Genomic DNA, 26377 nt, shown 5'->3' with positions numbered 1-26377 from the left:
AACCTGAGGGAGAACTTCTTCACTCTGAGGGTGTTGTGTGTGCAGGATGAGCTATAAGCAAAAGTGGTGGATGCAGGTTCGATTTTAATATTTATGTGAAGTGTGGATAAGTACATAGATGGGATTTGGAGGGATATGGTTTGCGCCCAGGTAGAAGGGACAAAAGAAAACCTGGTAGATGGGCTGAAGGGCCTGTTTCTGTACTGTAGTGCCCTATGATTCCATTGCAAGTCTTTAGGCTCCTATACTTCCTCCCTGATGATAGTAACAAGAAGAGGGCATGTCCCATAGGATAAGTGTCCTCAGTGATGAATGTCACCTTCCTATGGGATTCAAATGGCTCTCTTCACAGAAGTGGATCAGCTTCAAATTCCTGGGTGTCACAGATGACCAATCTTGAGCCCAACACATTGAGGCATTCATGAAGAAGGCACAGCAGTAACTCTACTTCATTAGGAGTTTGAGGAGATTTGGTATGTCACCAAAGGTTCTCACAAATTTCTAGATGTACAGTGGAGAGCATTCTGACTGGCTGCATCACTGCATCTGGAGACTACAATGCACAGGATTGTGAGAGGCTGCAGAGAGATATAAATTCAGCCAGCTCCATCACTGGCACACCTCTCCACACCATAGAGGACATCTCCAAAAGGCAGTGCCTCAAGAAGGTGGCATTTATCAGGAAGAACATATCACTCTCTGGGATATGCTCTCTTCTCATTACTGCCATAAGTGGGAATGTACAGAAACCTGAAGAGCCACACTTAACGATTCAGGAGCTTTATGTCCACTATAAGACTTCTGAATGGTCCATTATTCCTATCTTTTGTACTATTCATTTATTTTTTGTAATTCATAGATTTTAATGTCAGATTAGTTTAATTTGACATATGTATATTGAAACATCGAAACATACACTGAAGTGAGTCTCTTATGCTCTTATGTCAATGACCAACACAGTCTGATGATGTGCCGGAGGCAGCCCCAGGTGTTTGCTCCACCATGGCTGATATATTTTCCTTCTCAACCCCATTCCTCCTGCTTCTCCCCATAGTGGATTGAGAAGTTGCAGAACCTGGGCCTCTGTACCTCCCTCTGCAAGTGGATCCTCGACTTCCTAACTGAAAGACCACAGTTTGTGCAGATTGGTGATAACAGTTCCTCCTCACTGATGATCCACACTGGCGCACTTCAGGGGTGTGTGCTTAGCACACTGCTCTACTCTCTATATACACATGACTGTGTGGCTAGGCATAGCTCAAGTACCATCTATAAATTTGCTGATGATACAACATTGTTGGTAGAATCTCAGGTGGTGACGAGAGGGCTTACAGAAGTGAGATATGCCAACTAGTGGAGTGGTGCTGCAGCAACAACCTGGCACTCAATGTCAGTAAGACGAAAGAGCTTATTGTGGATTTCAGGAAGGGTAAGACGAAAGAACACATACCAATCCTCATAGAGAGATCAGAAGTGGAGAGAGTGAGCAGCTTCAAGTTCCTGGGTGTCAAGATCTCTGAGGATCTAACCTGGTCCCAACATATCGATGTAGTTATAAAGAAGGCAAGACAGTGGCTATACTTTATTATGAGTTTGAAGAGATTTGGCACGTCAACAAATTCACTCAAAAACTTCTATAGTTGTACCATGGAGAGCTCAGTATCTGGTATAGAGGGGCTACTGCACAGGACTGACAGAAGCTATAGAAGGTTGTAAATCTAGTCAGCTCCATCTTGGGTCCTAGCCTACAAAGTACCCAGGAGGTCTTTAGGGAGCTGTGTCTCAGAAAGGCAGCATCCATTATTAAGGACCTCCAGCACCCAGGGCATGCTCTTTTCTCACTGTTTCCATCAGGTAGGAGGTACAGAAGCCTGAAGGCACAAACTCAAAGATTCAGGAACAGTTTCTTCCCCTCTGCCATCCGATTCCTAAATGGACATTGAATCTTTGGACACTACCTCACTTTTTTTTAATATACAGTATTTCTGTTTTTGCACATTTTTAAAAATCTATTCAATATACATAATTGATTTACTTGTTTGTTATTATTATGGTTTTTTTTGACTCTTCTAGATTATATAATGCATTGGACTGTTGCTGATAAGTTAACAAATTTCACGTCACATGTCAGTGATAATAAATCTCAAAGTCCCTTTGGTCCCAGACACTCCACTATAGGAAATACCCTCTCCATGTCCACTTAAACTAGGCCTTTCAATATTTGATAGGTTGCAAAAAGATTCTGACCCACCCCCCATTCTTCTAAGTTCCAGTGAGTACTGTATAGGAGAGTTTGATCTAAATATCCAAAATGCTGAAGGAACTCAGCAGGCCAGGCAGCATCTATGGAGAAGAGTACAGTCGACGTTTCAGGCTGAGACCCTTCTGCTGAAGGTTCTTGGTCCTTCATCAACTGTAGAGTTTTCCATAGCTGCTACCTGGCCTGCTGAGTTCCTTCAACATTTTGTGTGTGTTGCTTGGATTTCCAGCATTTGCAGAGTTTCTCTTGTTTTTTGATCTACATATCTTGGGAACTACAATTCTTATTGGACACAGTGAGGAAAAAAGGACAAAGTGGGGATTGTACATTGTCAAAATTTGGTGTTAATCATCAGAATATATACAGAAGGGTGCTGGAAAAGGGTTAGTAACATCACCAAGGAACCCACCCACCCTGCTGATGGACTATTTCCCTCACTCCCAACAGGGAGGAAGCTACACAGAAGTCACACCAGGCCAAATAGACTCAAAAACAGTTACTCGGATTATTGTGAGGAATCTTGGGCCCCTTATTGAAGAAAAGATGTGCTGGTATTGGAGAGCGTCCAGAGGAGCTGGATAATCCCTGGACGGAAGGGTTAACATTTGAGGAATGTTTGATGTCTCTGGGCCTGTAGTCCTTGCAGTTCAGAAGAATCAGGGGGGATCACATTGAAGCCTATCGAATATTGAAAGGCCTAGATAAAGTGGATGTGGAGAGGATATTTCCTTTAGTGGGACAGTCTAGAGGGCATAGCTTCAGACTAGAGGGACATCCATTTGGAACAGAGATGGGGAAAACTTTCCTTCTCCAGATGGTAGTGAATCAGTGGAATTCCTTGTCACAGGCAGCTGTGGAGGCCAAGTCATTGGGTATAATTAAGGCAGTGTTGATGGGTTCTTGATTAATCAGGTCAAAGGTTACATGGAAAGGACAGGAGAATGGGGTTGAGAGGGATAATAAATCAGCCACGATGGAATGGCGGAGCAGAATCAATGGGCGAATGGCCTAATTCTGCTCCTATGTCTTATGGTCTTAAACACAGTTACTTTCCCCAAGCAGTAAGCACCCATTAACCCACCCCTCCACACCCCCAACCACCACTACTTTATCATTTGCTGTCAGAGTCACCTTATATACAGACATTCCTATGTCTAGATTCACTTTATGGACATACAATGAATCTATGTATATAGGCTATCTTATGTATTTATTGTTTTTTGTTAATACTGTATTCTTTATCTTACTGCATTTTTTGTGCTGCATCGGGTCTGGCGTAACATTTCATCCTTTACAATCGTGTACTGGAAATGACATGAAACAATCTTGAATTTTGAAGACTGGAAGGGTTGATTATTGAAGAAGGCAACAGAGGGATTCATTATTGCTTGAGGGATGGATGGATTATTGAACAGGAGGAATAACAGGGATTGGTTCGGATCTGGGAATCTGTGCTTGGTAATGAGGTGGGTGATGTGGTAAATATTGTACATGTGACATGCTATCCACTGTCCTGATCTACCTCACCCCTATCCCCACCAGGTGGAGGAGTGGAGAACACGCGCGCAAACATTCCAGCTCTGGTGTGATGGAATCGTCCAACTCTACCGGCAGTTCATGAGAAGCTCCAACAGGGCGATTGTCTATGACCTTTACCCTTACCTCTGGGACATCAGGAACACACTCCTCGTTGCCAAGGCCTTTGTGATGTGGGTGGGTGAGTGAATGGCTCCATTTATCACTGGTTAGGAGGGTTGGGCATCAGATATAGTCTGTACATGAAGGGGAAAGTGAGGCAACATTCAGATTCAGATTTATTTATCACATATTCGTGGAAACATGGTGAAGTGCAACGTTTGCGTTAAGAGCAAAGGAATGTGCTACGAGCAGCCTGCTTGTACCAGCACAGCATGGCCAGAATGCTCGGCAGAACAGAACACAAGAGGCATCAGAAAACAAGCCCTCTCCTCCCTCCCACTTTTGTACACACATGGCCAGGCCTCCCATTCCAACTCGTGCCAGGCTTCCAACTTCAACTCCAGACCATGCCTCCAACTGCAGAACAGACTTTGAATTCCAGGCTTTGGCCGTCGGGCTTAGATCTTTTGTGTTGAACCCCAGACTGGAGATCTCGAACTTCAGACTCAAACTCTGGGCTTGCCAACTGACCAGACCTCATGACAACTTGTGCTCCTGCTCGCATGGATATCTGATCCCAGGACAAAACCAACCTGGGTCAGCTCAATATCCATGGATGTCCTTCATCACATGTCCATGCCGCTCGCCATCAAGTGCAGAGTGGTGGTCGTGACTCTGGATGTCCTTTGTCCCATGTCCTTCCAGCATGGAGAAGAGGCCTGCCCTTTACCTGCCCCACATTCCTGTCCCTAAACCTTAATTTGACCTCTAGTTCACCCATATCCCTGTCCCAAACCCTAATCTGACCTCTAACTCCCCCATGTACCTGTCCCTAAACCCTCATCGTACCTTTAACTCCCCACATCTCTCTGTAAACCCTAACCTGATGTCTAATTCCCCACATCCCTGTCCCCGAATCCTAACCTGATATCTAACACCCCTTTCAGTCCCCAAAAGACATCCTACGACTTAAAAGTCAACTAAGTCTGAGCCACAATCTCGACGAACACCATAGCTTGCAGCCAGCTCGACCACAAAAAAGGAAAAAATGCCTTAGACCTGTAGTAGCAGTGCCTGGAATCTGTTGTCTGGCAGGGCTCCCTCCCAGCCTATATAAATAGCTAGGGTGCCCAAGACTTTGCACAGTACTGTATGTATTGCTGCAAAAAAAAACAAAATTCATGACATATGTGAGTGATTATAAACCTGATTCTGATATGAGTCTCTTTTGTGGACTGAGAGTGGATGGGGGCAGGGAGAGGGAAGGGAGCAGGAAGCACCAGAAAAAGTTCTGTAATGATCAATAAACCATTTGCTTGGAATCAAGTGACCTTGCCTAGTTTCTCAGGCTGCACCCAATATATCGAAATATATGGTGAAATGCAGCACTTGTACTGAAAATGTGCTGGGGTATGCCTACATGTGTTGTCATGCTCTGAGGCCAACAGTGTGCCCACAACTCATTAAGCCTAATCCGTATGCCTTTGGAATGTGGGAGAGAGGCGGAGCAGCCTGGAGGAAACCCACGTAGTCACATGGGGAACGTACAAACTCCTCACAGTCAGCGGCTGGAATTGAACCTTGATCTCGCAGTAGGCACTGTAAAGTGTTATGCAAACTACCACACTACTGTGTAAGCACATATTTTACTTTTTCCAGTGATGCTGACCTAGTCCACACTGGATGAAAACAGGGAAAATGCTCAAAATATTATTCCCCTTCATTTACTGAACTGCTGCTTTCTCTCTGCCACTGCCTGTAATGGAAAATGTTTCATCACCACTCTGAAGATTGAGTGACAGAAGGACATGGTTTTAGTCCAATCTCAGGGCAGAATCGTTTCCAGTTGGACTGCACCATCATCCCAACACTTTTCAGAGTGTGAGGTAGCGATTTGTTTTGCAAGATCAGGTTCGTGGTTGTGTTTATGAGGAGAATGCTGACACACATCTCAAGGAATTTGATTTAACTCTGTTGGTGGGTAACCTTTTGGGCTGCAAAGGGGTGTTGGATCCTGATGTTTTTGTGAACAAAGCTTCTTTGGATGTCAAGATTGAGGCATAAAAGTTGTTGCTTATGGTAGCTGATTAAGCATGACTAAACAAGAAGGAGAGAGAGAGAGAGAGAGAGAGAGAGAGAGAGAGAGAGAGAGAGAACGCCTAGTGGCAAAGAAAAGAGCAAAGAAGTAATTGTTGGAAGTATAGAATTGATGGCTTTGTTTGCAGGCGATACAAATATTGGTGAACGGGCAGGTAGTTTTGAGAAAGTACAGAGTCTACTGAAGGATTTAGACAGATTTGGAGAATGGGTAAAGAAGTAGCAGATGCAATACAGTGTTAGGAAGTGTATGGTCATGCACTTTGGTAAAAGAAATGAAAGGGTTGACTATTTTCTAACTGGAGAGAAAATACAAAAAAACTGAGGTGCAAAGGGACTCGGGAGACCTTGTGCAGGATTCCCTAAAGGTTAATTTGCAGGTTGAGTCTGTGGTGAGGAAGGCAAATATGATGTAAGCATTCATTTCAAGAGGATTAGAATGTAAAAGCAAGGATATTGTGTTGAGACTGGTGAGGCCTCACTTGGAGTATTGTGAGCAGTTTTGGGTCCCTTATCTTAGAAAGGATGTGCTGAAACTGGATAGGGTTCAAAGAAGCTTCACGAAAATGATTCCAGGATTAAACTGTTTGTCATATGAGGAACTTTTGATTGTTCTGGATCTGTACTCACTGGAATTCAGAAGAACGAGGGGAGATCTCATTGAAACCTATCGAATATTGAAAGGCCTCAATAGAGTGGATGTGGAGAGGATGTTTCCTATGGTAGGGTAGTCTAAAACCAGAGGAAGCAGCTCCAGAATATAGGCTGTCCATTTAGAATGGCGATGAGGAGGAATGACTTTGGCCAGAGAGTGGTGAATCTGTGGAATTTGTTGACACAGGCAGCTGTAGAAGCCAAATCTTTATGTATATTTAAGGCAGAGGCTGATAGTTTCTTGATTGGTCGGGGCTTGAAGGGACATGGGGCAAAGGCAGGAGATTGGTGCTGAGAGGAAAATTGGATCAGCCATGATGAAATTGCGGAGCAGACTTGATGGGCCAAATGTCCTATTTCTGCTCCTTTATCTTATGGTCTTATGTTTATACCAGTTTGCTAATTCCATTCAATTTCCATCCATTGCAGATATTCCATTCAGATTTTGTTGCTTGAATTAGCCAATAAGATAGCCCATATTCAAATCATGTGATACCCATCACTGGAACCAAGGAGCTTCCAGAAAGATATAGAGGAACTGTAACCACTAGGAAACTCATTGAACAATTGTGTGTAAATACTGCAGATAATTATATAAAAATAAAAACAAGCATAAGAAAGTTAAAACTTCAAGGAAACTAACAAGTATAGTCTAATCCAACAGGGGAATACACTGATGCTAATTCTGCTAACTACAACAGCTCTCTGATCACTAATTCTATTTCCCCTAGATGGCCGTATTGAGAAGAATACCTTCTCCTTTAACTCTTGGATGAACTGCTTCCAGTGTGAGTATTATTATGTTTTAATCATGTTGCCATCCATGAACAGATCTGTGATTGTTGACCTCAAAACCATTCCTCTCAAAAGCTGAGAAAGCCCTGTGCCTGAGAAAATGCCTTTTTGTCATTATCCTCTTCCTGACTGGCCTCCCAGACTTTCTACTTAAAGTGATTCAGAGCTCAGAATCAGATTATTAGTTCATTGTGATTGACATATGTCATGAAATCTGTGCTGAAGAACGCTCTTGGCCCAAATTGTCGACTATCTATTCACTTCCATAGAACCAGAATTCTATTTATTATCACTGGCATGTGTCGTGAAGTTTGTTAACTTAGTAGCAGTAGTTCAATGCAATACATAATATAGAAGAAGAAAAATAAATAAGTTAATCAATTACAGTATGTGTGTATTGAACAGATTAAAAATCGTGCAAAAACAGAAATAATATATATTTAAAAAGTGAGGTAGTGTTCATGAGTTCAATGTCCATAGTTCTTCCAGCATTTTGTGTGTGTTGCTTTGGATTTTCCAGTAACTGTAGTGTGTTTATGTCATGAAATTCATTGTTTTATGACAGCAGTACACATAAGACAATAAAAATAACTACTATAGACATGAGAGGTTCTGCAGATGCTGGAAATCCAGAGCAACACACACAAAATGCTGGAAGAACTCAGCAGGTCAGGCAACATCTGTGGAGGGAAAATAAAGAGTCAACGTTTCAGACTGAAACCCTTTATTGAGACTGAGAAGGAAGGTGGAAGAAGCCAATAGAAGAAAGCGGGGGGTGGGGAAGAAAGGTGGTAGGTCAACCCAGGTGAGCAGGAGGTGAATGGGGTGGGGTGAGATGGAGAATGATAGGTGGAAGAGGTAATGGGTTGAAGAAGACGGAATTGATAGATTACAGTGGACCATGAGACCAAAGGAAATAGGAGGGACACCAGAGGGAGGTGGTGCGCAGGTGAGGAAAAGAAGAGCCAACTTGGGGAATTAAAAAGGAAAGAAGAGGGAGGGGTAATAAATTACTGTAAGTTAGAAAAATCAATGTTCATGGTAATAGTTTGGAAGCTACCAGATGGAAAATGATGTGTTGCTCCTCCAACCAGAGTGTGGTCTCATTGTGATTGTAGAAGAAAACATGGACCTACATTTAGGTTACAAAAGGTGGTAATAAAAATAAATACATTAGAGCAAAGGAGGAATTGCGAGGTGGTGTTCATGGACTGTTCAGAAATATGATGGCAGAGGGGAAGGAGCTGTTCTTAAGCACTAAGTGTGGGTCATCAGGCCCCAGTACCTCCTCCCTGACGGCATGTTTTGGATGGAGAGAGTCCTCACTGATGGATTTTGCCCTGTTGAGGCACCACCTCTTGAAGATATCCTCGATGGTGGGAGAAGGTTGTGACCATAATAGAGCTGGCTGAATTTACAACACTCTGCAGCTTCTTGTGACCCTTTACATAGGAGCCTTCATGCATCCTGCACACACATCCCCAGGACATCATGTTGACCTAGGTAATGGCTAGATATTTCTGCAGATGCTGGAAATCTTGGATCAATGCATACAAAATGCAGGAGGAACTCTGCAGGTCTGGCAGCATCTACGGAGAGGAATAAAGAGTTGATAGTCCGAGCTAAGATCCTTCTTCAGAACTCCTGCTGCCTGACTTGTGGAGTTCCTCCAGCACTTTGTATATGTTGCTCACTTAAATTCTCATATTCATTTGAAAATTCCTGCACTATTTCTCTTCTCCCTATAATCTTCTCCAAACCAACAACCATCAAAGATCTCCCTGGTCAGTTAATTCTGAACCTTTACCTATCCCTGACTTCTATTGCTCACCCACTGGGAACTATACAGTAAACTAGCAGGGATTCTAGGTATCCAGTGACTATGATAACTAACAAAACTACATGAGCAATTAGTTATATTAATGAATACTTCTACAGCTGAGAATGACAAGGAGTAACTAACTTAACCTTCTACCAAAACTAACAACCATAATGGAGGTGTATAAACATGAGGGGTATAGGTACGCTGAAAACACACAGACTTTTTCACTGGGATGGGGACGTAAGAACCAGAGGGCATATTTTTAAGGTGGTATTTTATTTATTTATTGAGATACAGCACAGAGTAGGCCTTTCTGGCCCTTCGAGCCAAGCCACCCAGCAGTCCCCCAATTTTGATGCTAGCCTAACCATGGGACAACTATAATGATCAATTAACCTTTCAACCAGTACATCTTTGGACTGTGGGAGGCAACTGGATCACCTGGAGGAAACCACGCGTTCATGGGGAGTATGTACAAACTCCTCACAGGCAGTAGTGGGGAGTGAACCCGGTTCGCCTGGACTGTGAAGTGTTGTGCTAACCACTATACTACCGTGATGCCCAGTATGGATAGGTAGGTTTAATACCAAATTGAAGGTCAACCTTTTTTACCTGGAGGATGGTTCGTAAATGGAATGAGCTGCCAACAAAATGATGTGATTAGATTAAATTAGCTTTATGATGCATCAGAACATAAAGTGAAATACATCCTTTGTGTCAGCCACCAACATAGTCCAAGGATTGTGTCGGGGGCAGCCCGCAAGTGTCACCAGGCTTTTGATGCCAACACAGCATGCCGGCAATTCACTAACCCTGACCCATACGTCTTTAGAGTGTGGGAGGAAACCCCTGCGGTCACTTGGAGAATGTATAAACTCTTTACGGGAACTTGAACCCTGATCATCCAGCACTATAAAGTGTTACACTAACTGCTACACTACTTAACACCCAGCAGTTTGTTTTTATATTTATGAATCTCTTTGCCTTCTGTCTATTCCTCACCTTACACGTGCAGCTTCATTTATTGGCTGGGAAACACATCTGGATATCCTGTAGTTATGAAGAGTTTTACACAAGTTCTAAAATCCAAGATCATGAGGTGGTGATGGTTAAACACGCTGCATATCAAAGTGGACCAGTCTGTTATCACCTTGGTGATAAGAGATATGAGCCTTGGTGATAAGAGGAACTGGATTATTATTTATTGATAATAACAGAATTGTCAGGATTATTTTCGCTCCTGCTGAGAGGAAAGGAGCAAATAATAGCAGGTTTTTTACACAGCAACCAGCAAATTCTGGGAGCTCATTGATGTGCTTGATTGATGACATTGATGTGCTTGGGACTCTGTTTAACTGTGCCAGATATCATCAGCTCCTTACATCTGCTTCCCTTTTCAGTGAGATCACAGGTACTATTGGTCCCAATTTAATTATTTCACATCCTTTTATTCTTCTGCCAAACAAATCTATCATTAACCATGTTTACAATGAACTTGGAATCTATTACCATCTGTGAAAGTCTTCCAAATTATTCTGCCTAGAAATAATTACTTTATTTCATGCACAGTACAGGCCCTTCAGCCTATGATGATATACTCACATTTTAACTTATTCTAAGATCAATCTAACCCTTTCTTCCCTCCCACTTAGCCCTCTATTTTTCTATCATCCATGTCCCTGTCTTAGAGTTTTTTAAATGTCCATAATGTGTATGCCTCTGTCACCACCCAATGCACCCAACACTCTGTGTAAAAAAAAAACCTCTGACATTCCCCCAATACTTTCCTCCAATCACCTTAAAGTTACGCCCCCCTCTGTTAGCCATTTCTGTCCAGGGTAAAGGTCTCTCGTTATCTACTCAATCTATGTCTCTTATCATCTTGTATACCTAAAGAAAAACCCTCACTCCTAAAGAAAAGTTCAAAGTCCAAAGTACATTTATTATCGAAGTATTTATACATCCTTGAGATTTGTCTCCTTACAGGCAGCCACAAAACAAAGAAACCCGAAAGAACCCATTTAAAAAAATGACTGTCAAACACTCAATGTGCAGAGAAAATAAATCATGCAAACAATAAAAGCAAGCAAATAGCATTCTGAACTGAAGACCACAAAGAAAGTCTCCATAAACTACAGCCTCAAAGTGGCACAGAGCTAGTGAACTGAACTGGCTCTTCCCTCGCTTTGGGTCCCAACACCCTGACCTTTTCAATCTGACCTGATGTTTAAATGGTCGTCCAAACATTGGGTTCTGTTGCTTTGATATGCTCTGGGACCTGGACCATGCTGCCTCGATTTAGCCTGACATTTAAATCGATCAAAGCTTGGGACCTTTCTTGCTCTGGTGTAGGGCATGCAGCCTTGCCTTGTCTTGCCATGGTTCTGTCACATCGAATCAAGTCCAAGTTCAAAGGGAAGTTACAATTTATTGTTTACGGTGATCATTTACCAGAAAAAGTGTGACCCGAAAAGTATTTGGTTGTTTGTTTTGTTTCATTGGCCACCAGCAAATAGTCGCTGAGTTTCACCAGGACCATCTTAAACTGGCAGAGTTTTAAACCATCTTAAAACTCTTATTCCTGAGAAAAACCCCCGTATCAGTTCTTAGACTCTAACCCCTGGCCTCCAAACTCCTCAGCTTGCAGGAATCATTTCTCCCCACCTACCTTATTCTTTCTCCAAGTCTAATTGAAATCGGTTACCACTGGGAGATCCTGCCTTTTGTGGCAAGGATCTCCTTTCTTCCTTTCCAGTCCTATTGAAGGGTCTCAGCTTGAAATGTTGACTGTTTATTCCCCTGCATGGATGCTGTCTGGCCTGCTGAGTTCCTCCAGCATTTTGTGCATGTTGAACCGTCTGTATTTTCTGGCTTTATTTCAGAATTATGACACCTGCAGTGTTTTGCTTTCCTAGTGTGATTTGTAACATAACTCATTTCAATAAAGCATGCAGACATTCTACAAAGTTAATCATGTTGTGAATTGTGTCCCTTTCAGGGTGCCGTACCAACAGTACTCCTGTTGTCTTAGGAACAGAGGGGGAGACTTGGATTTACAGAGGCGGGCTTGTGGGAGAGTTTCAGGTAATGCGTTTGCATATCAATGCAACATCACCCTCTTCTCTGACCTTTTCAATTGAATCTATTGCTCAGAGCACGTAATTTTGTTCAAATCTAAGGATTTGTCAAAGAAAATAATTTTTACAGAATTAGATTTATTTTAAAGATTTAAAGATCTTAAATATTAACTTTATTTGTCATAAGTGGTGCAGCATGGTAGTGTAGTGGTTAGCACAATGCTTTACAGTACAAGCAACCAGGTTCAATTCTCACCGTTGGCTGTAAGGAATTCGTACGTTCCCTCTGTGACTGCGTGGGTCTCCCCTGGGTGCTCTGGTTTCTTCCCACAGTCCAAAAATGTACTGTTTGGTAGGCTAATTTGTCATAGGTAAATTATCCCATGATTAGGCTAATGTTAATTCTGAGGTTGCTGGGCAGAGTGGCTTGAAAGGCTGGAGGGCCAATTCCATGTGGTATCTCAATTTTTTAAAAGTTTAAAATGTACTTTCCTGCCGCTACCTGTAAGGAGTTTGTACGTTCTCCCCATGACAGTGTAGGTTTTATCAAGGGGTTGCGGTTTCTTCCCACATCCCAAAGATGTGCAAGTTAACAGAAGCTTAGAGGGAACATTGGTTAGTAGGTTAATTGGTTACATGGGTGTAATTGGGCAACATGGGCTCACTGGGCCAGAAGGGTCTACTACTGTGCTGTATCACTAAAAATAAAATTATACAGTCGTCAAATCAAATCAGCGCGGTTTGTGCTGGGGACAGCCCACAAGAATCACCATTGCTTTGGCACCAACATAGCATGCCCACAATTCACTTACCCTAGGCGTACTTTGGAATGTAGGAGGGAACTGGAGCACCCAGAGGAAACCCTTGCTGTCAAGGGGAGAACGTGCAAACTCCTTACAGACAGCGGCAGGAATTGAACCCTAATCTTATAGGTGGTGCGCTAAAGTGTGGCAATAACTGCTGGACGACCATGCACTGACTTGGATGACATGAAATTTGTTGCTTGGTGTAGCAATACAGTGCATCCTTCTCTGAGGATCCTCACCTTGTGATGATGGAGAGGTTTGTAAGTTCCTGAGATCCTGAGAGTGGTGCTGTCTGGAGCTTAGCTCTTGGTAGGGTCATCCATGGAGGTAAGGTCAAAGGGGAGATTTCACACAACGAGCAAGCCAACCAAGACTTTAACGATGGGGCTGGCAGAAGATGATGACACATTCCTAGGCAGTGAAGGCTCCCCAGTCATCTTGCATTCCATGCCACTGGACCTTGACCCCTATCTTTCAAAGACTGTGTGATAGCTGCTTGTGCATCAACCTCCCCATGTTAAACAAAATCACACACAATAACTCCTTAGGAGAACATCATACTCAACTCGAGAGTTGCACTACAGTGCAAAGACATAAAGTTACTCACCTTCCACTGTGTTCCTGAGTTCAGTTCTGTAATTCTTGCTATTTCTTATATTACAGATGATGCTTCCGATCACAGGCAGCAGTGAACTCTTTAACCAGCCCCCTCCGGTTTTCCCGACGTTGAAGGCGTACACCATCAGGCCCTTTGACCAGAAGGACAAGGTATTCAGATAAAAACAGGGTTCACTAGGACCAAGGGAGATGGCTGGCGTGGTCCCATCTCAGTTTGAATGATGCCCTGAATAATCATCAGATAAAGTTCCATCCTGCTCCGTTGATTGCATTTAATGCGCAGTGTATAAGGGGCACATTACACAGCTCAGTGCTGAGGGAGCAGTACTCTGTACCTAATCTGAGCTGTCCCAGTGTTGGGAGAATGTGAACAAAGACAAGTCAAAGTAAATTTATCATAAAAGTACATATACTGTATGTCACTATATATTACCCTGAGATATTTTTTCTACCATCAGGAAGATGGTACAGGAGCATTAGGTCCCACACCACCAGGTTCAGGAACAGTTATTACCCGACAACCAACGGCCTCCTGAACCAGCATGGATAATTTCACACACCTCAATTCTGAACTTACTCCACAACCTATGGACTCACATGAAAACTCATGTTTTCAGTATTATTATTTTTTTTAATTTGCAGAGTATGTCTTCAATTGCACATTGGTTGTTTGCCAGTATTTGTTTTAGAATCAGAATCAGGTTTAATATCATTGGCATATGTCATGAAATCTGTTGTTTTGCGGCACCAGTAGATTGCAATATATGATAATAATAAAAACTTTATAAATTCTAATATGTATATATATTGTTACGTATCCCGTAACTGGGTCACTTACTAGCAAAGATAGAGAGGTCCGTTGAAGTCTGATGGTACTATTTTTAACAGTATTTATTGATACTAATACACAAAAATAATATCAATGCAAACATACAGATATACGTCGTCAATACTAAATCTAAAAGCGTGGGTATAATAATAATCAATAAGAAATAGCTCTATCGTTGTCTAGGGGATAATGTATTGTCCGATGGAAATATAAAAGTCACCTTAGTTCATTCAAGCTGCAGCGTTTTGGTTGGAGAGAAAGACGGGTTAAAACTTGCCCATTCCTTTTATGATGTCAATCCTTTGAGAGTCATTGGGAGTTGATTTCCCCGTTGTTAGCTAAAAACCGTTCTTCCGTGGTAAAGGCACACCGATTCCGGGGCAAATGGAAACGGACGCACGTGGCCTTCCCACCGGCTTCCGCTATTACGGGATCGCTAGCGTTTCTTCTGGTGCGTCTGAGGGGCTGTTCCCACAGACCCTCTTTTATCCTGACTCACAGGGTCTCAGATATCAATCAGGTTGAGATGACGCAATCCCTCCACCAACCTCCCCCTTGGTTCATTGCCTGGGGGCTTCGATGCATCATACAGGATGCAATACACGTCCATCTCCAAGAGACAATAGCCGGTATCAATGGGTCCGCCTTTCGGAGGCCAGGACACATTCCAACTCTTTGTGGATTCTGCATGTCTTTCTCTCATTTCCTGGGTCTCCTGAACTGACTCAATAGTGATCTTGCGATTCTCACAAAGGAGGGGGCTACCCTGCACCCTTCGACCCCTCAGAGCTGTGGTACATTCATAACAATATAAAAATATAAATTAAATAAATAGTGCAAAAAGAGCAGAAAAAGAATAGTGAAGTAGTGTACATGAGTTCATTGTTCATTCAGAAATCTGATGGTGGAGGGGAAGAAGCTGTTCCTGGAATGTTGAGTGTGTGTCTCTTCCCTGATCGTTGCAGTGAGAAAAGAGGGTATATCCTGGGTGATAGAGGTCCTTAGTGATGGATCTTTTTGATGCATTGCCTTTCGAGGGGGTCCTTGATGCTGTGGAGGCTAGTGCCCAAAATGGAGCTGGTTGAGTTTACAACTTCCTGCAGCTTTTGCTGATCCTGTGCAGTGTCCCCACCCTCCCCATACCTGACAGTGATGCAACCAGTTAAAATGCTCTCCACGGTGTATCTGTAGAAATTTGTAAGTGTCTTTGGTGACATATCAATTCTCCTCAAACTCTTAATGAAATATAGCCACTGGTGTGACTTCTTTGTAATTAGATCAATATTTTGGACCCAAGATACAACTTTAGACATGTTGACACGCTTTCCACTGCTGATCTCTTGGTAATGACTGGTGTGTATTTCCTCGACTTCTACTTTCTGAAGTCCACAGTCAATTCCTTACTCTTACTGATGCTGAGTGCAAGGTTGCTATTGCAACACCACTTAGTCAGCCGATCTATCTTGCTCTTGTATGCTTCTTTGTCACCATCTGAAATTTTGGCACGCAGTCATGAGCGTAGAGACGGTAGAGCATTGGGATAAGCACTCATCCTTGAGGTGCACCAATGTTGATAGTCAGCAAAGAGGAGATGTTAGTTCCATTCCACACAGACTGTGGTGTCCTGGTTAGGAAGTCAAGGATCCAGCTGCAGAGGGAGGTACAGAGACCCAGATCTTGAGCTTTTTGAATAGAACTGAGGGTATGATGGTATTTAACACTGAAGTAGCATCAATGAACAGCAGCCGTGCTTCTGTGAAGCAAAGTACACAGCAGTTCCTGATGTCCTTTGGTACTGCCCTTGCTCTGAGGTCAGCAATTTTATTTTCCAAAGACTGTACATTCACCATCAAGGTAGTAGGGAGGTGGCAGGGGTGGTGGGGGGTGTATTTAAATCCTTGGCCCTTCATTTGTACCTGTAGACTGGCTCAATTTCCACATTTCCATTTTCTTGAGGGAGAACTGCACTCGCGATCTAAGTCTGCAGTATGGGATCTGTCGATTTTGAAGATCAGCAGATTTTTTAAAACATCTTAATACAATGTTGCTGCATGGTTGCATCTGTGGCTTTCAGCAGAAGTCATCCTAAATGGGAATATTTGATGATTCCCAACAGAGCTACATACAAAGTGCTGCTACTTAACAGTGCCATCTTATTTTATGCATAGTTTTCATAAATTCTACTGTGTTTCTTTATTTTCCTATAAATGCCTGCAAGAAAGTGAATCTCAAGGTAACATATGGTGATGTATACATACTTTGATGATATATTTACTTTGACTTTGATTTTAAATGTTGAATCGTGTCTATATTTGGGATTTCCATTGAATTTCAAGTTACGTCATTTTATTCATGGGCGATCATGCCTGGAATTTCCTACCTAAACATTTCTACCTAAATAACTTGCTACCTGCTTGTCTCACTGTTCTCATAAGACCTACCTCTCTTAAGTTTACTTTGCATGGATCTGCATCAGATTTTGCCTCATGACAGGAGCAGACAAGGCACTGGGTTGAGACTGATGTTGGAAAAGCAATTCCCTTTACATAAGGTTCAGAGTGAATTTATTATCGAAGTACATATATGCTACCATACTGTACCTTGAGATTCATTTTCTTGCAGGCATTCACAAGAAAATAAAGAAATACAATAGAATTTACGATAAACTATACATAGACAAAGACTGACAACCAACATGCAAAAGAAGATAAACTGCAAATAACAAAAAAAATCCAGGGAAAGTGAGTTGTAGAGAATCCTTGAAAGTGTTAATAGGCTGTGGAATTAGTTCAATGTTATGGAGAGTGAAGTTAACCACACTGGTTTAGGAGCCTGATGGTTGAAGGGTAATAATTCTTCCTGAAGCTGGTGAGGTGGGAACACCATCATGTTCAGGAACAGTTATTACCACTCAATCATCAGGCTCTTGAACCAGAGGGGATAACTTCACTCAACTTCACTTTTCCCATCATTGAAATGTTCTCATAACTAATGGACTTATTTTCAAGGACTGTTCATCTCATATTCTTGATATTGCTTATTTATTTATTGTTATTTCTGTGTGGGGGTGATTGATAAGTTTGTGGCCTAAGTTAGAAGGAGTCAATTTTTAAAAACCTTGCACATTTATTTGTCAACATAGTCTCCTCCTACATTTACACACTTAGTCCAGCAGTTGTGCAGCATACAGATCCCTTCTTTGTAGAAGTGGTCCACAGCAGGGGTGATTGATAAGTTCATGGCCTAAGGTAGAAGGCGATGAGTTATACAGCTCTCGTTACATGCACATGCAGTTCAACTCTTTTAATAATTATGCAGAAAGTTTGAAATTAATAACATCTCCTTCTACCTTAGGCTATGAACTTATCAATCACTGGTGAGACCACACCTGGAGTATTGTGTGCAGTTTTAGTCTCCAAATTTGAGGAAGGACATTCTTGCTATTGAGGGAGTGCAGCGTAGGTTCACAAGGTTAATTCCCGGAATGGTGGGACTATCATATGTTGAAAGATTGGAGCGACTGGGCTTGTATACACTGGAATTTAGAAGGATGAGAGGGGATCTGATTGAAACATATAAGGTTATTAAGGGATTGGACACACTGGAGGCAGGAAGGATGTTCCCGCTGATGGGTGAGTCCAGAACTAGAGGCCAAAGTTTAAGAATAAGGGGTAGGCCATTTAGAACAGAGATGCGGAAAAACTTTTTCACCCAGAGAGTGGTGGATATGTGGAATGCTCTGCCCCAGAAGGCAGTGGAGGCCAAGTCTCTGGATGCATTCAAGAGAGAGTTAGATAGAGCTCTTATAGATAGCGGGGTCAAGGGATATGGGGAGAAGGTAGGAATGGTGTACTGACTGTGTATGATCAGCCATGATCACAGTGAATGGCGGTGCTGGCTAGAAGGGCCAAATGGCCTACTCCTGCACCTACTGTCTATTGTCTATTATTGTATTGTCACTCCTGCTGTGGACCACTTCTGGAGGTCCCAGGCGCCGACTTTTACAGAGAAGGATCTGTATGCTCCACGATCGTTGGACTAAGTGTGTAAATGTAGGAGGGGGCTATGTTGAAAAATAAATGTGCTAAGTTTTCTAAAATTGAGTTCTACCTTAGGTCATGAACTTATCAATCACCCCTGGTAGTTATCTTCTGTATTTGCACAGTTTGTTGACTTTTGCACATCGGCTGCAAGTCCATCCCATTGGGTGTGGTCTTTCATTGATTCTGCTGTGTTTCCTGTATTTACTGTGAATCCCCACAAGAAAGTGAATCTCAGGGTTCTATATAGTGGTTTTTTGATTATAAGTTTACTTTGAATTTTCAAAATACTGAGTACACATCTTCTGAGCTTTTGTTGCAAATTGCCACCTGTAATTTGCTTTTGTTGTCTGTTCCCCCCTATGCAGAGGGTGTTGTACTCCATGTGCCTGGAGAGCTACATCTGCAAGATGAAAGGGAAGGATGATACAAACTGCCACCCCGACCTGATTGGAGACAGGTAAGGATGCTGGAGATCCCTCAGTGTGGGCACTGCTATCACCTATTGGGCATGGATTACATTGTACAAAGTCGAGTTTCTTGTCAGAAACACTAGAGATTCTGCAGATTTTTTTTTTGTTTAGAAATACAGCACAATAATAGGCCCTTCTGGCCCAATGAGCCTGCGCTGCCCAATTACATCCATATGTAAACCTTGAGCAACACACACAAAATGCTGGAGGAACTCAGCAGGTCAGGCAGCATCTGTGGAGGGGAATTAACAGTCAACATTTCAGGTGAAGTCCCTTCATCAGGATTAGAAAGGAAGGAGGCAGAAAAAGGTGGGGAGAAGGGAAAGAGTACAAGCTGGTGGGTTATAGGTGAGACCAGTTGAGGGAGAAGGTGGGTGGGTGGGGGAGGGAGGATGATATAAGAAGCTGGGAGGTGATAGGTGGAAAATATGAAGGACTGAAGAAAAATTAATCTGATAGAAGAGGGAAGTAGACATAGAAGAAAGGAAAGAAGGAAAGGAACTAGAAGGAGGTGATGGGCATGTGAGGAGCAAAAGGGGTGAGAGTTCAAAGTTCAAGTTCAAAGTACATTTATTATCAAAGTATTACATTCAAAATGATGGAGGAACTCAGATGCTGTCTGGCTTGCTGAGTTCTGGCAGCATTTTGTATTTTTATTTATTTCCAGCATCTGCAGATTCACTCATGTTGCCGAGGAACTCAGCAGGTTGGGCAGCATCAATGGGAATGAATGAACAGTTGTTTGGGACCAAGACCCTTCAGGACTGCAAAAGAAGGAAAAAGACACCGGGGGGGGGGGGGGGGGGGGGAAGGGAAGGAGACTAGTTAGAAGGTGAATATGTATACTATATGCAACCATTAGGTTTGCCTCCTTAAAGGCAGCCACAAACCAAACTCAACCCATTAAAAAAAAGGAAACTGTCAAGCACCCAATGTTCAAAAAAAGGAACAAGCCGTGCAAACAATAAGAAGTAAGCAGATAACATTCGGAACTGAAGTTCACACAAGTGAATTCACATCCACGAAGCCAATCACAGCCGATTCTGTTGCAGGCCACAGCCTCAGTTCAGTGGAGAGTCGAGTAAACCTCGATGAGCAGCAAGCTGAACACTGGCCTGTCCCTCACCTATGGCATCAACACCCTGACCTTATCAATCTGGCCTGGCGCGCAGCTCAGATAGGCAATTTGGTTGGAATGGATGAGAAGTTTGGATAAGAAATGGATGAGAGGAATATGGTCTAGGTGCAGGTCAATGGGACTAGCAGAAAACAGGCTAGAACTGTTAGAGGGCCTGCTTCTGTTCTGTAGTGCTCAATGGCTCTGCTGAGCTGGGCTAAAGGGCCATTTTTACTACCTTATGACAGCTTCCTCCCTCAGGCTCTGAGACTAATGATTACCCTGCCACCACCGAGGTCTCATCACCCAGCGATCTATTTCCTGTTAATGTGCTGTGCACTGCATGCGTTTTGAATTATGTTCTATGAACTTACTTGTGGTAATATTTTGTTGCATGTGCTGTATATGATATGTATATGTATTGTGGGTACACTGTGGTCTGTAGGAACATTATTTTGATTGGTTGTATATAGGTAGATCAGGTAGTAATAAACTTGGACTTGAACTTGATGCTTTCCTTTAGGTTCCTGGGTCACTTCTTGACATTGTGCCCGGATTACTGCTTTGTGCTGGAGGACGAGCATGGAGTTTGCGGCTGCGTGTGCGGAGCCTTGGAAGTCAAGGCATTCCTGAAAGGGACTGAGGCAGTGTGGCTTCCTGCCATGCAGGAGAAATACCCTAAACCTACAGCTCTCGAAAGCCTAACTCCGACTCAGGTGAAGCCTTGGGACATAGTGGGGAGAGATCCATTGCACACTTGGGGCCGCTTCCCTGTGTTCCTATTGAAACGTCTGCTTTTGTATAACACCTTTTATAAACTCCCATATGCCCCTTTCATTCTTAAACAGCTATTGAAATATTTCAGATTTATGGTCAGAACAGTTTATTGTCATATGTAACAGGGTGCAATGAAATTCCTGATGAATGTATGAAATTTATTATAGGAAACTCAGCAGCCAGATTCCACAAAACACCAATAATCAAATATTTTTTTTAATCAGCAGATGCTGAAAATCCAGAAAAAAAACCACACACACACACCGCATTCTACCCCCACTTCTCTTTTTGCCTAGTTCCCATTCTGGCTCCCCTCTTACACAGTTCTTCTCCTCCCCTACTTTCCCTTCTCTCATGGTCCACTCTCCTTTCCCATCATATTCCTTCTTCTTCAACCCTTTAACTCTTCTACTTATCACGTCCAGCTTCATACTTCATCTACCCCACCCACCTTCCCCCTCACCTGGTCTCACCTATCGCCTGCCATATTGTACTCCTCCCCTTCCCCAGCTTCTTATTCTGGCTGCTTTGCCCTTTCTCTCCAGTCCTGATGAAGGGTTTCGCCCTGAAATGCCAACTATTGATTCCCCTCCATAGCTGCTGCCTCACCTGCTGAACTCCTCCAGCATTTGTGTGTGTTGCTCCAGATCATTTTAGGTAGTGTAGTGCAAAGGAAAAGCAAAAACAGTATCAGAATCAGGAAAACAGTTCATTACACACATGACATGGTTATCATACACTTAAGTACATGTACGCAGAGGTGTAATGAAAAGCTTGCTGCCACATAACTTGAGGCCCTCCTTTGGTTGTGATTGACCACGGATGTTGCAACCCAGCTGCCTACATGATATACAAGCCAGGCAATACAACGTGGAGACCAAGCTGTTTCCCATGTAGCAGGCTCTACCTCTCCATGCAACTGATGAATCCAAAGGAACAGCAAGGACCCAGACAGTTCGGTGCCTGCAGTGTTGCAGTATTTGCTAGTCAGCATTACACTCAATATAGGACTGAATTATGGACTCCAGATCCAGATTTTTCCTCAGGGTTTACTCCCGAAGCCTTCCCCATGAGTGGATATACACAGAAGGCAGCACAGGCTAAAGGCCAGAGATTTCCTTTTCCTAGATGAGCTGCCAGCCTCGGCTGTCATGCCCCATCTGCCCATAGCAACTGGTTTTAAGGCACCAGTAGCCCACTTTCATCTCTTTTCTTTTTAGTAAAAACAGTTCCATTGAGTTTAGTAGCTAAGCCAAACGTGAAGATCAGGAGCTGGACTTGGTTGTCAGATGCTATTTCAGATGCATGTCATTAAGAGCATTTAATAGGTAGTGGGAGCTTATCCCCATTAACTCCCCAATTCTCAGCCCCCCCCCCCCCCCCAAGCTATAACAGCCTTAGGGAACCAGCAACATAATAGGCACATTGCATGAGATAGACAGCATTCACAAGGACACCATTAATTAAACAAAATTATGCACTAATTTTTGAAGAGGAACACAAATTAATAAACACAAAATCCATTCTAATGTAAACTGCTCAAATTGGTCACAGTGCGGTAGTGATTGGGGTTTGCCAGTAGATTCAAGAACCAAACGGTTGAAGGGAAGTAGCTGTTCTTGAACCTGCTGTTGGGGACTTCACACTCTTGTACCTCCTGACTGACGGTGGCTGCAAGGTGATGACATGGCCTGGGTGGTGGGGAGTTTTGATAATGGATGTTGCCTTCTTGAGGCATTGCCTCCTTGTAAGACCTTAAGATACAGTGGCAGAATTGGGCTATTCAGCTCATCGAGTCTGCTCCGCCATTTCATCGTGACTGATTTATCATCCATCTCAACCCCATTCTCCTGCCTTCTGTCCATAACTGATGCCCTGAATAATCAAGAACCTATCAGCCTCCACTTTAAATATATCCAATGACTGGTTCTCCACAGCCATCTGTGGCAAGGAATTCCACAGATTCACCAACCCCTGTCTAAAAAGATACCTCCTCATCTCTGTTCAAAGGCAATGTTCTTCTCATTTGAGGCTGTGCCCTCTGGTTCTTGACTGTCCCCCATTGGAACCATCCTCTCCACATGTATTCTACCTAGGCCTTTCAATATAGAAACATAGAACAGAGAAAACCTACAGCACAATGCAGGCCCTTCGGCCCACAAAGCTGTGCTGTTCATGTCCTTACCTCAGAAATTACTTAAGGTTACCCATAGCCCTCTATTTTTCTAAGCTCCATGTATCTATCCAGGAGTCTCTTAAAGGACCCTATTGTATCCGACTCCACCACCGACGCCGGCAGCCCATTCCATGTACTCACTACTCTCTGCATAAAAAATCTTACCCGACATCTCCTCTCCTCTGTACCTACTTCCAAGCACCTTAAAACTGTGCCCTCTTGTGCTAGCCATTTCAGCCCTGCGAAAAAGCCTCTGACCATCCACACGGTCAATGCCTCTCATCATCTTATACACCTCTATCAGGTCACTTCTCATCCTCTGTTGCTCCAAGGAGAAAAGGCTGAGTTCTGTCAACCTTTTCTCATAAGGCATGTTCCCCAATCCATAAACGTCCTTGCAAATCTCCTGTGCACCCTTTCTATGGTTTCCACATCCTTCCTGTAGTGAAGCGACCAGAATTGAGCACAGTACTCCAAGTGGGGTCTGACCAGGGTCCTATATAGCTGCAACATTACCTCTTGGCTCCTAAATTCAATTCCACGATTGATAAAGGCCAATACACCATATACCTACTTAACCACAGAGTCAACCTGCACAGCAGCTTTGAGTGTCCTATGAACTAAGACCTCAAGATCCCTCTGATCCTCTACACTGCCAAGAGTCTTACTATTAATATTATATTCTGCCATCATATTTGACCTACCAAAATGAACCACTTCACACTTCTCTTTGTTGAATTCCATCTGCCACTTCTCAGCCCAGTTTTGCATCCTATCGATGTCCCACTGTAACCTCTGACAGCCCTCCACACTATCCACAACACCCCAACCTATGTGTCATCAGCAAATTTGCTAACCCATCCCTACACTTCCTCATCCAGGTCATTTATAAAATTTACAAAGAATAGGAGTCCCAAACAGATCCCTCAGTCACACCACTGGTCACCAACCTCCATGCAGAATATGACCTGTCTACAACCACTCTTTACCAGTTCTGGATTCAGAAAGCAATGTCCCCTTGGATCCCATGTCTCCTTACTTTCTCAATAAGCCTTGCATAGGGTACCTTATCAAATGCCTTGCTGAAATACATATACACTACATCTGATGCTCTACCTTCATCAATGTGTTTAGTCACATCCTCAAAAAAACCAATCAGGCTTTGAGAAAGCCATGCTGACTATATCATATTATGCCTCTCCAAATGTTCATAATTTCTGCCTCTCAGGATCTTCTCCATCAACTTACCAACCACTGAATTAAGACTCCCTGGTCTATCATTTTCTGGGCTATCTCTTCTCCCTTTCTTGAATAAGGGAACAACATCAACAATCCTCCAATCCTCTGGAACCTCACCTGTCCCCATTGATGATGCAAAGATCAACGCCAGAGGCTCAGCAATCTCCTCCCTCACCTCCCACAGTAGCCTGGGGTACATCTCGTACAGTCCTGGTGACTTATCCAACTTGATGCTTTTCAAAAGATCTAGCACATCCTCTTTCTTAATATCTACATGCTCAAGCTTTTCAGCCTGCTGTAAGTCATCCCTACAATCGCCAAGATCCTTTTCCACAGTGAATACTGAAGCAAAATATTCATTAGGTATCTCTGCTATCTCCTCCGGTTCCATACACACTTTTCCACTGTCACACTTGATTAGTCCTACTCTCTCACATCATATCCTCTTGCTCTCCACATACTTGTAAGATGCCTTGGGGTTTTTCTTAATCCTGTCTACCAAGGTCTTCTCGTGGCCCCTTCTGACTCTCTTAATTTCATTCTTAAGCTCCTTCCTCCTAGCCTTATAATCTTCTAGTTCTCTATCATTCCCTAGTTTTTTTTTAACCTTTTGTAAGCTTGTTTCTTCTTGACTGGATTTACAACAGCCTTTGTGCACCATGGTTCCTGTACCCTACCATCCTTTCCATGTCTCATTGGAATATACCAATGCAGACCTCCATGGAAATATCCCCTGAACATTTGCCACATTTCTTCCATACGTTTCCCTAAGAACATCTGTTTCCAATTTATGCTTCCGTTCTTGCCTGATAGCCTCATATTTCCCCTTACTCCAATTAAACACTTTCCTAACTTGTCTATTCCTATCCCTCTCCAATGCTATGGTAAAGGAGACAGAATTGTGATCTCTACCTCCAAAATGCTCTCCCACTGAGAGATCTGACACCTGACCATGTTCATTTCCCAATACCAGATCAAGTACAGCCTCTCTTGTAGGCTTATCTACATATTGTGTCAGGAAACCTTCCTGAACACACCTAACAAACTCCACCCCATCTAAACCCCTCGCTCTAGGGAGATGCCAATTGATAATTGAGATGTTAAAATCTCCCACCACAACAATCCTGTTACTATTGCACCTTTCCAGAATCTGTCTCCCTATCTGCTCCTCGATGTCCTGTTATTATTGCGTGGTCTATAAAAAACACCCAGTAGACTTATTGATCTCTTCCTGTTCCTAACTTTCACCCAAAGAGACTCCATAGACAACCCCTCCACGACTTCCTCCTTTTCTGCAGCTGTGACACTATCTCTGATCAGCAGTGCCACGCCCCCACCTCTTTTCCCTCCCTCTCTGTTCTTTCTGAAACATCTAAAGCCTGGCACTCAAAGTAACCATTCCTGCCCCTGAGCCATCCAAGTCTCTGTAATGGCCACAACATCATAGATCCAAGTACTGATCCACATTTTAAGCTCATCCGCTTTGTTCATAATACTCCTTGCATTAAAATAGACACATCTCAAACCATTGGTCTGAGTGCATCCATTCTCTATCATCTGCCTATCCTCTCTCTCACACTGTCTCCAAGTTTTCTCTCTTTGTGAGCCAACTGCCTCTTCCTCTGTCTCTTCAGTTCAGTTCCCACCCCCCAGAAATTCTAGTTTAAACTCTCCCCAACAGCCTTTGCAAACCTCCCCGCCAGAATATTGGTCCCCCTGGGATTCAAGTGCAACCTGTCCTTTTTGTACAAGTCATGCCTGCCCAAAAAGAGGACCCGATGATCCAGAAATCAGAATTCCTGCCCTCTCCTCCAATCTCTCAGCCACACATTTATCCTCCACCTCATTCGATTCCTATACTCAGTGTCTTCTAGCACAGGCAATAATCTTGAGATTACTACTTTTGAGGTCCTGTTTCTCAACTTCCTTCCTAACTCCATGTAGTCTGTTTTCAGGACC

General features: G+C 43.1%; 1 protein-coding gene across 6 annotated transcripts in view; it reads left to right on the top strand.

The window, feature by feature from the left end:
- The window catches only part of si:dkey-183c6.8 (protein O-GlcNAcase), a 96265-nt gene that overhangs the window by 62970 nt on the left and 6918 nt on the right, over positions 1-26377 (top strand). For all 6 annotated transcript variants that reach the window (XM_059965761.1, XM_059965765.1, XM_059965764.1 and 3 more), the window contains 6 exons: positions 3803-3977; positions 7381-7437; positions 12265-12350; positions 13813-13917; positions 19005-19096; positions 20750-20942. In XM_059965761.1, the coding sequence (XP_059821744.1) occupies positions 3803-3977; positions 7381-7437; positions 12265-12350; positions 13813-13917; positions 19005-19096; positions 20750-20942 (708 nt within the window). The remainder of the gene's footprint in view (positions 1-3802; positions 3978-7380; positions 7438-12264; positions 12351-13812; positions 13918-19004; positions 19097-20749; positions 20943-26377) is intronic.

This window comes from Hypanus sabinus, chromosome 3, assembly GCF_030144855.1.
Source record: "Hypanus sabinus isolate sHypSab1 chromosome 3, sHypSab1.hap1, whole genome shotgun sequence".
Taxonomy (NCBI): Eukaryota; Metazoa; Chordata; class Chondrichthyes; order Myliobatiformes; family Dasyatidae; genus Hypanus; species Hypanus sabinus.
This window is presented reverse-complemented; position numbering and strand designations above follow the sequence as displayed.